At 41.1% G+C, this 15735-nt stretch overlaps 1 protein-coding gene across 3 annotated transcripts in view; it reads left to right on the top strand.

Moving 5' to 3' along the window:
• Window positions 1-15248, top strand: part of DNM3 (dynamin 3) — a 575404-nt gene extending 560156 nt beyond the window's left edge. For all 3 annotated transcript variants that reach the window (XM_028123031.1, XM_028123033.1, XM_028123032.1), the window contains one exon: window positions 15179-15248. In XM_028123031.1, coding sequence (XP_027978832.1) covers window positions 15179-15248 — 70 coding nt within the window. The remainder of the gene's footprint in view (window positions 1-15178) is intronic.
• Window positions 15249-15735: the final 487 nt, after the last annotated feature.

The raw sequence follows: 15735 nt of genomic DNA, 5'->3' as shown, positions 1-15735 counted from the left end.
AATGACTGGCAGTCTGTTTAGGGGAGGCCCAGGAACAGAACCGCAAGTGTTCTGAAGGTCAGAATTTGGGACTTTTACAGATGCGTCAAGGTAGACTTCAGATTGCCTTTCTGTTTTCAGTGTGTCCCTTATCTTCCCTTTCCAAATACCCGAGGCTGTAGGAGGATAGAAGGGAAAGGAAAATAAGAAAGGATCTACAGGAGACAAAGTACAAGCAACATAAATGCAGACAGGTGGCAGGCAGCAGTAAATACAATATGCCGCTGTTAGCCCAGTGGTAACTGGCGGTGAGTTAACCAAATACAACTGCTTCCACATCCCATGACAAATAATAGCAAATAGCTCTGTCATTGTTCTCTCCGGGGTTCTAAATTGCTAAGCTTCAGCCATTGCAGGGAAAGCCTTTCTGAGTTTCAGGATACCCAGCCCTGCCCTGGGTCTCACCTGATTGATGGAGGAAGACAGCCAAGACGGGAGTCTGGCACGGGAGCCACTGACCAGTGAAAAATGCACAGTAAATGATTATTATTCTTCCTGTGGCCAGTCAGCAGCAAACTGTCACCAGCTGGAATCTGCTGAATGTTCCTATATACAAGTTGATGTCAGCTCAAAAAGGAAAAGAAAGGAAAAGCAAAGAGAATCGAATCCCGCCCAGTGTAAGCAGAGAGACGCAAGCTAGTCCTTCTCTTTCCTCACTGCCCCCCTTTGTCTCCTTCGCTGTAAGAAAAGAAGGATTTTACAGGGAAAACCTTCACAGGCAGGCAGTCACGGTTAGAGGGCATGTTTTTCAGTGACTTCAGAGATTCATAGCACAACACGATTCGTGGCTCTTTCACCTCTAAATTCTATCCAAGCAGCTTGCTTGGAGAAGGAGCTGCTGGGCGCGTCTTCTTTCCCTCTGACTTAGCAGCTACTGTGAAAGAGTAGAAGTGAAATTTAGCTTACCGGAGTTGCTTCGGCCGATAAACAGCCAGGAAATTAAACATGAAATTGTAAATGCTGCATCTTTTGCTCAGAATGTGCCCTAAATGCTTACCTCCAGCAATATGAGAAAGGAGAGGAGGATTTAGCTGAGGGCTGGATGGCTTTTGTCTGCTTCTCATAACTTTATTGCTGCCTGAACATAGAATTTTTAAATGCCCAACATTGAAATCCTTTAGCTTGCTTGAGCCAACATATTGTAACCATTGCCTGGGGGAACCTCTGAATCTAAACACATATTTACACCCTTTAGTTGCCAAATGAAATCCATCTGGCTTACTTAATGCTGTTGCCAAAAGAATATTACACTTCTGGTCTGGCCAGTATCTTTAAGTGCGGGGGAAGGGGGGTGGTGTTGGAAGGGATTGGGTTTGAGAGAATCTGCAGGTGTATTGACGCCACATTACCTGTATTTAGAGGAAAGCTTAGGTCAATGGCGACTCTGATCAAAACTTGAAGAATTTCTACCTAGGGCAAAGTCTGAAACCACAAGGTACTCAGGCAGCCTCATCCTAGCGTGGTACTTTCTTCTCCTTCCAGGCATCAGAGCCACATGATAGGCAAAACCACAAATAGCAAGTGCTCTAATTTCTGGAATTATTTTTGTAACGATTCCCATAAACACTAGGACATGTCCATTCCTGTGTCCCGGCCAAAATTATCAGCTCACATGAACTGTAGAAAGAACACTTAACATCCGAGGATCAGAAAAAAATGGTCAATCAAAATGGCAGATAGCAAAATTCTCCTTCACTCATCGTCAGTGGCAAGGCTGGGCCTTCCTGACTTCAATTGCTCAGACACAAGGAGAGTTCCATATCTTCATAGGGTCGACATTTCCCTCCACTGGGATTAGTTTAAATGTGGTGTAAATACTGGGAACCCAGGAAGTGTGCGAGTTAATATAAAATTTAGAAATAAGCTCCATTCCATCCCCGCTTTTCTTGTGGAAGGGCTGAGGAGCCAACGGAAAGGGAGAAAGACATGAAGGCCTGGATAAGCACAAAGTACATAGACCGCCACAGGAGAGACCTCAGGCTTCTGTGGCAGTTTGCAGAACCAAAAGGAAGTGAGAAGTGTGAGGAGAAGTTCTCGGCTGGTTTTGAATATGATCTGGGAAATGATTTTTATTTTACAATCAAATATACCAGTCGCCTCCACCATGTAAATATTACCTGTTTTTGGTTTCAGATTTCCATGAGGCAGCATTTTCTACATTTATCTTGGTTAGTGTATATCCCATTGATCTAGAATGAGACCTCTTAGGAGGGCAGATGAGAAAGGCTTTCAAAGGTGTTTTGCAGCCCAGAAAGTCTAAAATGAAATTATTTCACTGGGGAGTGGCTATTTATGTATGATATATTCTGTACCATGTGTATTTTTTTAAGTTTATATTAGGATTATTCTCAAAGCCAGTTTTAAGAGTGAATGAAATTTTCCCCTCAAATAAATCTACCCTTAGCATCACACTCAAGGGACTTTGCCAGAAAGTCTATACGCTGCTCCACCTTTAGACCACCATTCACGGAGGAAAAGCTATAAAACCTGAGGAAGACATCTACTTATTTTTAAAACAACTAGAATTTCTTTTTGCTTCTTGGTAGTGTTGGAAAATATTTTAATAACTAAAATAATAAAACTTCATGTGAGGCAAATTCTACCTTAATTATTGCCTCTTGGGGTGGAAAATTAAGGAAACATTAGTAAATGTGTTAACTAGATAAACCATTGCGGTAATTTCCCTCCAAATATCTGGGTCTAAAGTCAAAATAAAATCCAGGCTACACATATTATTTGAAAGGAAGCAAACTTGTCGTTTTAGCTCAACAACAGTAGTATGGAAGCACTCAGAACTGAAATTAATGGGCCACAGAAATCCCTGTGACTCGTCATCAGACTTTAACTTACTTAAATGCCCTATAGTTCAATTTAGGAGTCTATGGTGAGGGATGTTGATATGATTGCTCGATTTGTTTTAATATTTCAAACACTCTAAATTACCCCATCACCAGCTTACTACTTAAAAACTAAGTATATTGAAAACTCATTTTAAAGCACGGTATCTTTGAATAAACATGTTGAAATGGTGTTTCTCCCTGTGCTTAAAACTTTGGTGTATGATTGACTACATCTTGTAAATTTCCTTCTTTTGTACTATCCTTGTCTCCTCCACCCCAGGACCTCTTCTCCATATGTAGCTATTCGACATATATTGTGCATCCCCAACCCTCTAGGTGACTGCACAGCACGATGGGGTACTCGTGCTAATAGCCAGTGTTACTGTGTTCTTCCAAAGTCCCCTTCCCTGTTGAGCGAGAAGAAAATATTCTCAAGGGTCACAGGGAGTCTTTGCAACTTACAAATACTTCCATAATCTCCATAGACTGTTCAGCTTTCAGTTAAAATGTTACGATTTTTGACCATTAAAGTTTGCTTTTCTATTATTTTTTCCTGTGGATTTCATGCTACCTTTTTTTTTGTCTTTATAATCAAGAGTATTTCATTTTTTATTTGTAAATGATGTGCTCTTATTTTATATGAATAAAATTTTTTATTATTATGTTATGTTAATCACTGTACATTACATCATTAGTTTTTGATGTAATGTTCCATGATTCATTGTTTGCATATAACACCCAGTGCTCCATTAGGTACGTGCCCTCTTTAATACCCATCACCAGGCAATAAATGTGCATTTTGAGAGGTAAAAAATGTAAAAATACGTAGCCAGAATAATGAAGGTAGCAGTGTTTCCAGTTCAGAGAGCAATATTAAATTGGAAAAGCAAGGTTTGAGAACATTTCCCTTTTCTGCATTCTCAGTGCACTCTTGCTTTGGGCCCCAGTCCTGAGTCCCCTGGTCTCTCGGGTGGGCCCTCCATCCAATTATAGAGGACGGTCTTCCTTTAGTTACTTATGTCGGACACCTGCCTTCTCGCTGTGTTTGGCAGGCCAGCAGGATGAGGGAATAATCAGAAGAAAATGTTCTGGTTCTTTGGCCTCATCCACGTTCAACATTATCCAAAACAGTCTTCTGTGAGTGAGAACAGGGTGGCTTTGAGATCCCTTGGTCTAACATTCTGTAGGAGTGTGGAGGAACAAAATTTTTTGATCCCTTCTGAGATAATGGAAGTATAAATTATCCCTGCCTTTGCCTGCCCTTTTAGTGATGTTTACAGAGAGACGTATGCAGAAATGGGAGCCTTTCACTGGTCAGCATTTTGGCATGACTTTCTGCTAGGCAAGCCGCCTTCTCAAGCACAGCCCCCACGGTCATTACAGCAGAGTTTTCCTAAAAGCGTATCTTGTGAACTATTTCTCCAGGATGATGGCCATTTTTGTAAGACAGATGCCTAAAAGACATATGGTTTTCATAGATTTTTCCGTCTAGACTAGCTTTATTTAGTGATTTTTGGTCTGAATTGGTCTAGTTAAAGTTTCTGTAGAAGCTTGTATAAAAGTTTAAAATGTGGGCATACCATTAAAGTGTAAAACAAAAAGTTTGACTTCTTATTGGCAGTAGATTAAAAGGGATTGGTTGAGAGTTTTCCTTCAGGTTAAGTAATTCTGACCATCCTGTATGCCCACTCGTCCGTCCCACTCCCACAACACTGTCCAAAATGGAAAGGCTTATCCCCCAAATCCTATAACTGTTAAATTCATATATTTCCCACTGTTTTCCTGAGCAAATTCTTGTGCTCCAGTGGATGTGTGTGTGTGTGTGTGTGTGTGTGTGTGTGTGTGTGTGTGTGTTAGGAAAGCTGCAGACTCTTTACGTGGCCCAGGGGACATATGAGTCCTTGCCCTTTTAGCACCAATTTTTACAAACCCAGCATTTCCCTCATTTTAAAAAAAACGCCCATCAAGCCACTGAGTGAAGGTGATGGAACATTTGGGAGTGTTTCTAGTACCGTCCACCACTGATAAAAATTCCATTTTTAAATGCTGTGTTTGAGCGATCGTCAAAGTCTTGTGTAGAAACAGTAGGACACTTTGAGAGGAAAAGACTGACTTCTAGACTTGCCGAGAAATCAGTCTTTTGCTCCCTCTTTTGTAAGAACAGACACCACAGATCCAAGCCCAGGTTCGCTGCATCAGAACAAGGAGACTCGTGCAAGGGGGGAGATGGTGGCCCTTCGGCCCCCGCCAGTATCATCCCCTGGCTGCGCGCGGAGCATTTAATGGGACTTAGTCACATGTTTGTTCACTGACATGGCAGCTTGCAAGGCACAACCGCCTCTCTGTTTGCCTCTGTTTGCTTTCAACGGTTTCGTTTTTAAAATTTGAGCTCTAAGGCAGGTTAGAGCTCCTCCTGCTGGATTTTTTTCTTTTTTAATCACTGGGATTGTAATTAGTAAACGGTAACTCTTTGTCTCCGTTTTTGCCACTTGGACGGATAGAAGTAAGTGGCCAGAAAAATGTCACGTGGTACGTTTAAAAACGGGCCTTTGAATTCACCAGGTATCACGATCAGGTGATATGAAACATCGGTGCAACATAAATCTTCTCTACATCTTCAAATTCCTCGTGCTCTGTTGTTGTTGTTGTTGTTACTAAAATAAAAGGAATTGGAAAGTTAACTTTTCCATCCATAATTTCTAGTTCCACATTTGCCCTGTATGAGGTGAAGCCTCACGTCAGATACTCGTGCTTGCAAGGTTCCTGCTGTCTATCAGAGAGGGACGAAAAGTCTTTTCTGTCTTTCCAAACCAGAAATGAATGTTACAGTTCTATATAGAGATTCCAAGTGTCGTCTTTTTCCTCCGCATCCTTGCTTCTTTTTCCTCTTCTCACTGACTTGAGATGACAGAGGAATGTGCATCTCGGAAGTGGACGTTTGCCTCTCCCAGTAGCTGGTTCTTAGCACCTCCTTCCTAACCTCTCCTCCTTCCCCCAAATGGCGGCGTTGGCCAACCCCTTCCCCTGGTGCCTGGGGTGGGAATGAGGGGAAGGGCAGAAGAAGATGAAGAGGGTTAGAAATAGTTGTGCCCCAGCAACATCAATGGGACTAGGTTTCTACATCATGTAAGTTCTTGGAGATCTCTTTGGGGATTTCTCAAAAGAGAGCAGGGAGGGAGGAAGGGAGAAAAAAGAGAGAGAAAAAGGGAGAGAAATGGGGGGAAAAAATCGTCGGAAGGGACACTGCTTAACTTCATTCAGTAGCCATGTGCACTTAAAGCTCCTTTCAAGCCACATCCTTTCTCTCTATACAATCTTCTCACCACTGTATTCCTCTGACCTTCTGCTGCTTTGCGTATCTTTTCGTCTTTCCCTCCACCCACCCAGCTTATCTGCTGTCAGTGATACAGTGCAGAGGCTACCACATTTTTAAAAATCTCAAAAGCAGTGCTTTTTAGGAATCATATTTTAGTATAACCCTGTAAGTTATCTGTTTTATGAATTAGAACTCCAGCAAAACACATAATTTTGACACGTGTGATAAAGAACCAGACAACACTTGGTTTCTCAAACGGACAGTACTTTTTCTAGCTTTCTTTCCCTCACACATACTAGTTACTGTTTCTGGACTGCCAGTCCCCTCAACTTCCCTTGTTTTCTGGAAGTCCTTCTAACCCACCAAGTCCTCCTAACCCTTCCTGGCCCAGGCTAAGACTCCAGGGGCCCCTGAAGCTGAACACCACATCTGCCACTGTCGGCACGGTGTGCTTGTCTCTCTCCCCATCTCCAGCAGAAACTCCTGGGCAGTGATCACGTCTTTCTGTACATCTGACTCTTAATCCAGCACATAGCACATAAGCAGGGCTTACTGAAGGAATGAAAGAATACAAAATGAGTTGATGCGCAGCGCTTAATCAAAACTTATTTTGGAATTAGCCCAATACTTAGTGTACTTGAAGAAACAATTTAAACGCAAACACTTTCTCTCCTGTTCTAGTCTCCTGAGAAGCTTGCCTGGCTGAATGCTATTATAAAATTCTTTTTTACACATCACAAACTGAGCAGAGTTAATGTGGGCAAATCATCCTTCAGGCTGCCTTTTTGCTGCAGCCATGGAAGTGGGTGTATCTGTACCATCCCTCTGAATGAATCCAAGTCAGATATTTAAGATTATGTAAAGAAAATGTGGCAAGGGAGGTTATATTACCATTTTGCTCAGAGACTAATTTATACAGGATATTAGATGTTTGTATCATCGAATAACAATTATGGACTATTCTTCCCCTTGTGTTCTTACTTCAGATTCCATCAATTGATTCATACTTTCCCAGTGACATATGTTATAAAATCATGGGTTCGTTTTCACAGGGGAAAGAAATGCTGGCTCTAATATGTAGCACGAATCATATTAAAGAATTCTTTAGAGCCTTTAATTGGACTCCAAGTCCTATGTTCTTTCCAACATCTACTGTAAACTATTCTTGGACAGTATTGGCTCATTTTGTTACTAAAGCTGAAAAGGCCAAAAATATGCTGGAGAGCAGCCTATAGTATTTTTAATAATAAATTACAGACTATTATCTTCCATGTGGACAATATCCTGACCGCTGTAGCATTTTTTAAAACTTAGCCTCTTAGCTTATAGATATGTAAAATCTGTCTTATTAATAAATGCTCAAAATAAGAAGCAAAGCATAAGCATAACCGTGTTTAAAATGCTGTGTCTGATTATCTGATAGTGCAGACATTTGCAAGACAAAGTCCTGGATCAGAGTGAGTTGCCCTTCCATTTCACCTGGAGGTGTGCTCCTGATTTGTCCTTGGGCGTCTGCATTCTTGCACACTGAGCCACCGGATGGGGGGACACTGCCCATCCACTGCCTTTCCACTGTGGCAGACTATAAGCAGGCTGAGAAATAATCTGGGTTCATAGGAAGTTTATAATGTCATTCAGATGATAAACTATACATGCATGCCTTAAACTTTGAAAAATGAGACGAGGATTAAGTAATTCAAGAGGATCGTGGAGAAACAAGGCATTATAGTTCCCGAGGGGGACGTTTGCTGGGCAATCCCCCAGCCCAGCTTAGTGATGCCACCAGAATCATTCTCGCCCAGGGCTGCTTTAAAAACGTGTCCAGCACAGCCCACTGCGCAGATGCTCTTTATGATTTTAGAAAACTCAGAAGCAGTTTTTTGTTTTAGTTCTAGTTTGTTCTGTTTTCTAAGAAATTCGCCAGCTGTAGCCTTACTTCTTGTGGTTCAGTACTCAAAACCCTTCATTTAAAAAAAGTTTTTTTTACCTATTTCATCAATAAGATAAACAAGTTGGGCAAGTTGCTATCAGATCCCTGCGGCTTCTAGAAACCTGGGATGTATAACTCTCCCATCATCCTAAATGTAATTACATGTAATATGTAATTATATGTAAATTAAATTTTTGAGACATGTATTTTAAAGCCTCAATTATATTTAATAAGTTGAACTTGTGGTATAAGAGAAGCCTATTGAATATCCTTTTTTATGCAAATACTACCCTGGTAGGCAGATATCATTCCTCTAGATGTGTTCAACTTTATCTTTTTTGAGGGTTTTCTTTTCTTTTTTGTTGTGGGGGGAGGGGTTCGCCTAGCTAATTAGGTTGGACTTCAGTCACACCCTCTCCAAAGATGAGAACTTGGAATTGCATGTGTATAGATGTTTCCTTTCTATACTTACTGCCATTTTCATAAGCAAGTACAAGCTTCCCTAAGCAAGTAGTTATTTTTCTGGTGATGATTAACAAGAACACTACTGTAGGATAGTATCTTGGTCTTTACGAAATAAACCTAAAACTGATCTGACCCATACTTAAGTCTAATTCCCAAATGCATCAAAGTATTTCTACAACCATTTCTTTCTTCTTCTTGAGATTTTTTTCCAGTACTTTCTCTTTTTGCTTGCACTATATCTGGCAAGTGAATTGAACTGCTAATAAAGCAAGATGAAAATCACTTATTATGCCTTAGGACAATGGTTTTCAAAGCATGGTCCCAGGACCCGCAGCATCAGCAGCATCTGGGAACTTGCTAGAAATGTCTCACCCTATTAGAAACTCTGTGTGGTGCCTGGCAATCTGAGTTTTAACAAGCCCACCAGGGAATTCTGATGCATGGTCCAATCTGGGAACCGTTGCCCCAGAACGTGTGAATGTAACTGTCCAATAGAAAGAATCCTGGACTGGGAGTCACAGAATCTTGGTGTCAACAGAGAAAAGGAAGGAGACTGTGCTACACAGACCCAGTCTAGCTCACACATTTACCAGTCTCATAATTCCCGCTTCCCACCCTGACAAGGAATAAGGGCAGGGGCAGAAAGAGCAACCATTTCAACAGTGTTATGCTACCTGGCAGCAAGAAACTAGAGGAATGGCAGTTTTCACCACCTCCCCACATGCTGATGCACCCTGTAAGCAACTGACCCCAAAGAATTCTCTATATATATTCTCTCTCTCTCTCTCTCTCTCTGTATATATATATATATATATATATATACACACACACACACACACACTCAACCCCTAAGATTGGCCTCACACCATGAACACTCAGAACCAACTAACCCAAAGCAGAGCAGATGAAATTTTAGTTCTTCTGTTCTTCGAAGAGAATCGAAAGAGACAGTAAGACAAATAATGCATTCCTCTCTCTTATCAGCAAAGCCCGTTCCTCCCCTTCAATGCCACCCACCTTGTGTGAGCATTGGACTTTCTTGAAAAAATTGTCATTGTCCAAAAGACTGTAAAATGTTCATCCCTGCAGCTACAAATGCAACTACAAGTATTACATCTCTCCCTTTGATTTGGAAGCAGAAACATGGCTCTTCTATCATAACCATAAACCGCCCACACACAACACAGTGTTTCAATAAACACTAAGTGATGCAAGATGCTCCATTTCAATGTAATGGGTTCCTTAATGAAGCCCATCACTAAACAAAGCAACTGAGGAAAATTTGGTACAAAACAAATAACTTTGCCCAAAACAAACTGTCTTATGAGGTGAATGTCTTTGGAAACTCTTTGAATGATTAGGAACTAGACCAATGAAATGAACTTTAACAGTAAACCTTAAATGTATTTCTGGTGTTGAAGTTGGCAAACAGCATTGCTTATTAAGAAAATCACACTGAACAACTTAATGCTCTTCCTGAATTGCTTTCTAGTAGAGTTTTATTGTTTTAGAAATGAAATGATGCTCATTTTTTCCAGAACGGTGGGGAGGAGGATCATTCAGCATTTTTAATTCCTGAGTACATATATGGGGTACTTTAACCTGAAACTGGGCATATTTTAAAGATGTCATAATTATTTTGAGAGGACAACGATAGCAATTTTGTCTTTCATTCTTTCCATCATTCATTCACCATGCAGGTGTGTGGTGCCTATTTATTTATTTTTTTTGGATAGAGAGAGTGTGCAAGAGCAAGTGGGAGGCAGGGAGCAGAGGGAGAGGGAGAGAGAGAATCTTTTTTTTTTTTTAAGATTTTATTTATTTATTCATGAGAGACAGAGAGGAAGAGAGAGAGAGGCAGAGGGAGAAGCAGGCTCCCAAGGAGCAGGGAGCCCGATGCGGGACTCGATCCCAGGACCCTGGGATCATGACCTGAGCCGAAGGCAGATGCTTAACGATCTGAGCCACCCAGGCGCCCCGGGAGAGAGAGAATCTTAAGCAGCCTCCATGGCCAGCATGGCACCAACATGGGGCTTGATATCATGACCCTGAGATCATGACCTGGGCCAAAATCAAGAATCATTCACTTAACTGACCGAGCCACCCAGCCGCCCCTGCTAAGGGACACTTTTAAAGAGCCCTAATGGATAGATTCTCCCGATTTCTTTGTTGTTGTTGTTGTTTTTAAGATTTCTCTATTTATTTTAGAGAGACAGAGTGCTCACATGCTTGAGCAGGGGGAGAGGCAGAGGGAGAGAAGCAGACTCCCCGATGAGCAGGAAATCAAGAGTTGGAGGCTTAACCAACTGAGCCACCCAGGCGCCCCTCTCCCAATTCTTTATTTAAAAAGCATGCCATGAGGGACACCTGCATGGGTCAGTAGGTTGAGCATCCAACTCTTGATTTTGGCTCAGGTCATGAGATCCAGCCCCTTATCAGGCTCCCCGCTCAGCCGGGAGTCTGCTTAAGATTCTCTCCCTCCCTCGGGGTGCCTGGGTCGCTCAATCAGTTAAGTGTCTGCCTTTGGCTTGGGTCATGATCCCAGGGTCCTGGGATCGAGCCCCGCCTTGGGCTCCCTGCTCAGCGGGAAGCCTGCTTCTCCCTCTCCCACTCCCCCTGCTTGTGTTCCCTCTCTCGCTGTCTCTCTCTCTCTCTCTCTCTCTCTCTGTGTGTCAAATAAATAAATAAATAAAATCTTCAAAAAAAAAAAAAGATTATCTCCCTCCCTCTCTCTCTCTACCCCTCCCCCAGCTAGTGCACTCCCAATTTCCCTCTCTCTCTTTCTCAAAAAAAAAAAAAAAAAAAAAGCATGCTGTGAGCCCAGGATCATACTAGTTTTGAGAGATGGTGGTGAATAAGACAAACAAAAGCCCTAGCACAAAGTAGAAAGTTCCATTCCCATAGTCTCCTGCCTTGCTTTCTTTCTGCACTTGTGCATTACCATTGTCCTTTTCTAGTTCCGTCAGCATGGTCCAAAACTGGGGAGGAGGTTAATGAGAAGCAACTGTGTCATCGGAACATTTAAATCTCTCCATTCTCTCCATTGAGCTCTTCCCTTCCATCCTCATCACTTGGTTTCTGGTTTCTTATAACCTCATTATATAACCATTCTCTTATGTCTTCAAGTTTAATATGTTGCAGTTAAAATCATATTTGCTCCTGCTTTGACCACATTGTATTTTCAAGCTTCCTAGAATATATTCTTAGAGTCTGAATTACAAAATTTTGCCCTGTTTTTTCCACTTAAAATGGGATACAGTAGTAAAAACCACTTGCATACTTGTCTGTCCCATTCATCTTCCACTCTGAATAGATTCTGAGTTTTTAAAAAATCATGCAGCATAATTCAGTCCACATAGTAGATGCTCAATAAATTATGTATGCCATGCACAACTAGAAGGTGTGTTATAGATCATCTAGTCTGAATCTCCAATGCTTGTGATGGGGAACCTGAGGCTTTGAGACCCTCAGATGGTGACTGACTGTTCTAATTGGCAGCTGGAGGCATCCACATCTTTGACTTTTGATCTAGTACTCTCTCTGTGTAAACTCACTGCCTCAATAGTAGCCTCTGATAAACACTTCAGATATATTCCTGGTCCCATTGGATCTATTCCCTTTGATCTGGCCTGTATTCTAACCTGGCCAAGCATCTCTGTTTAGGCACTTTTCAGTCACTCATTTGTCCATTATTTAATAAATATTTATTCACTGCCTTCTAATCACATTATACTAAATGCTAAATACACATAATAAATACAGAATATGTGGTTTCTGCTCTTTAGGAATCTATCAGGGGACATAGGCAATAATCTAGTAAATAAATAAGTAATTACAAACAGGGTTAAGTGCTATGAAATACACAAATATCACAAAGTGTTTGGGGGCGGGGTGGTTGGAAACTATAGGATGGTCAGGAAGGACTGAAGAATGACATTTAAGCCAAGAACAAAAGGATCAGCAGAGAACTTGTTTGTATTCCTTTCTCTAGTGGCTACAATCCTTGGTCCAAGCTATCATGTATGCATGAAACAATTTCCAACCCACCATGCCATGTTGTATCCTGCCTTTCACTGAATTTGTAGTTTAAGATCCACTTAAAAAAAAAAAAAATCCAACCCAATATTAAATCCTTTGGTAGAGTTTCCTTCCTTCGAGTTCAAATTCTGACCCGCTCCTCCTCCTGACCCACAACTGCTTAGTTGCTAAGAATACAATTCTATGGGTTATGTGACTATTTATCAAACTCGCTGAGCACAGGGGCCTGTTATTTAATATTTATTTCAAACATCTATTAAAGAATTGAGCAAATATGTTATAGGTAACAGTTCCAAGGGTCAGAATCTTACATGTCACTGTAGCTTTTTTTTTTCTGCAACAGCAATGATTTCCTAACAAATACCTTTATGTAATGTAAAGATCAGTGAATATCATAAGCATTTATAAGTTGCTTCTTACTTCTAGGAATAACTTTAATTTATTCAGTTGTCAGTGTTCAGGTGTTCAGTGGCCGAATGATAAGCACACACTGCAAGAATAGGAAGATGAGTAAGACAGCCCATTTCTCATCAGTGGAGATAAACATATACACCTAATTAGGATTCAGTGTGATGGTTGTAATAGAAGTACGTTGAGATGCTTTCGAAGCACCTGTATCCAAGATAGAGGGAAGGGAAGACTTCACAGACGTGAGTCTTGAAGGATGGAAAGCACTTATCTAGCAGATGAACAAAACAGCACTGAGAACCTAATTGCATGTAACATCACGCTAAGGGCCGCATGAGACAAGTTAAGTGGGTGTGACCTCTGGCCTCTAGAAACTTCACAACAAAGGAGAAGATGCAGCTTCAAGATTCAGGACATAAGCTAAATAAATATGGCCATTTTGTTTTATTAATTTTTTAAAGATTTTATTTATTTATTTTAGAGAGAGAAAGAGAGAACACAAGCAGGGAGGAAGGACAGAGGGAGAGGGAGAAGCAGGCTCCCCTGAGCAGGGAGCCCGACGTGGGGCTCAATCCCAGGACCCCAGGATCCTTTCCGAGCTGAAGGCAGACGCTTAAACGACTGAGCCACCCAGGTGCCCCAAATATGGCCGTTTTAAATGAAAATGAGCAGTATGCTAGTGGAAGGGCAGTGCTTTTGCACGGTCACAAGTAAAGAGGAATGAAGAGAGGATTTTTTGCAGCAGAGAATAGCTAAAACATTTCCGGATGGCCACAGTAGTCAGTAGCCTTTCTGCAAAAGGAGGACTTATTTGTTTACTCATATTAAACAACTAGTATTGATGGTTTAGTTTGGTTACTGCGCCTCTAAATTATGTCTAGTTAGACTTTAAGACTTTCAGTGCCCACCTAATAACGAGCCTAGCATAAGAGGTTAAATTGGAATGTACCTCCCCAAGGAAACCTTTCCTCTAAAGCCTCTTGGACATTTTTCAGCGGCAGGGGCCAAAGGAACTCTGCTAGTATCTGTGAGTTTGTGCCTAAGTGGCCAGGATTTGTACCATTAATCAAGAAGACCTCTTTCTCATTGATTTTTCCTTTTTATAGTTTTGTGATTTTTTAACATTTCATAATTGTTTTCCTTAATTTTTCTATCTTCACTTCTTCATACCTGAGAAGGGACATTTGATTTAATCCTTTTACTGTTTCCAATACAGAAAAAAATTGCACGACATGACTATACTTCCAAAAGGGATCATTCTGAAATAGTCAAAGGGAGAGTTTTATCAAAAAGAAAGGTTACGATTTGTAGAATTTTTGAATTTTGTTGGTTATAAAAATTACTCCCCAAGAAACTACATATGAAATCAGGTACACACACACACAAAGTTCCTAATACTTTTAGGAAATAAATGTAGGGGTTCAGGACATAAAGAGCATTACTTGGTGGTGTTGAGATTCTCATGTACAGTAATATTTCATTATCTGGAGTTTGTGTATTCGGCCACCTCAGCTCTCAGAAATATGACCAACCAGAAAGCGAGCAGCCCTCCTCCTGAACCTGTTTACACTTACCGTAGAGGACTCTAAAACCCAGATTCTCTGGTTTTCTAGTGCGCTGCAAATTAGAAGTAAAATGTAGAACAAATTGGAGAAAGCTACTGCTGAAGGCAATGAGAGGTGATAATATTCTGACAGTAAGAAAAAAAGAGGAAGAATATTATATAAGGGGAAATAAACATTCAAAGGCCATCATTCTCTGAGGCCTAATAGACCTAATAAGTGCGTGGGGCAGGCATAGCATAACACAGTTCACTCTATGTAACCATTCTCTGGTGGCTGAGAAATGCGCAGTACATTTCAGGTGGCTTTTAAATGATTTGATTTTTTGTTTGTTTGTTTAGTATTGGGAGGGCAGCTTCTGTTTTGAGAAAGATTTGCATATGACAAAATACTTCATTTTTGTCTCAAAATGCAGGATGCCTGAAAGGTGACAGTGTTAAAATCATTACAGATGGCAGCCCCTGCTGCTAGCCTGTCTGTGCATGGGCATGTGTGTGCTGGCTCTTTCCCAGTGTCTTTGGGACGACCTTCTGCTAGAGATTCTACTTGTTTCTTTACCTTTCTCTTTCTCTCTTTCTAGCCGGAGACCACCCCCATCACCAACTCGTCCCACTATAATCCGTCCACTAGAATCCTCCCTGTTAGACTAAGTGAAGTGTCTGGCATGGCAATTAATTACTAATGAATTATACAAAAGCAACATATTTGATCAGTAAATCATGAGTAGTCGCATGTGTGGACATCAGTAGGCAAGTAACCAGTTTTACTAATGCATTCATCACTCATCTTCGTCGCTCATGGTGTATCAAACCTTTGGAGTTTGACTCTTGAAAACTGCTGACCCTTCGAGGCTTTCTTTGTATGTTATACTGACCAAGGGTAGGTTTGTATAGCAGCCCTATATTTTGGAGACCGTTTGCCTACCCTGGCATATATTTGAAATTGCTTTGGACAAGTTCCCAGGTTACCCACCAGGTAGCCCATTAAGTATAATTCTTAAGAGCTGTGAGGTGGTGGGCTTAGACCTAAGCCATTTGTGTATTTATTTTCCCACATTCTGTTTTGGCTGACAAAAATTATGTTGTCTATTATTAACGTTTCCTCCTACTCTGTAATTACCTATTTAGGTCCTCTATC

Source organism: Eumetopias jubatus, unplaced genomic scaffold, assembly GCF_037043125.1.
Source record: "Eumetopias jubatus isolate StellerSeaLion01/CBP00866 unplaced genomic scaffold, mEumJub1_p1.0 scaffold_12, whole genome shotgun sequence".
NCBI classification, from domain to species: Eukaryota; Metazoa; Chordata; class Mammalia; order Carnivora; family Otariidae; genus Eumetopias; species Eumetopias jubatus.
This window is presented reverse-complemented; position numbering and strand designations above follow the sequence as displayed.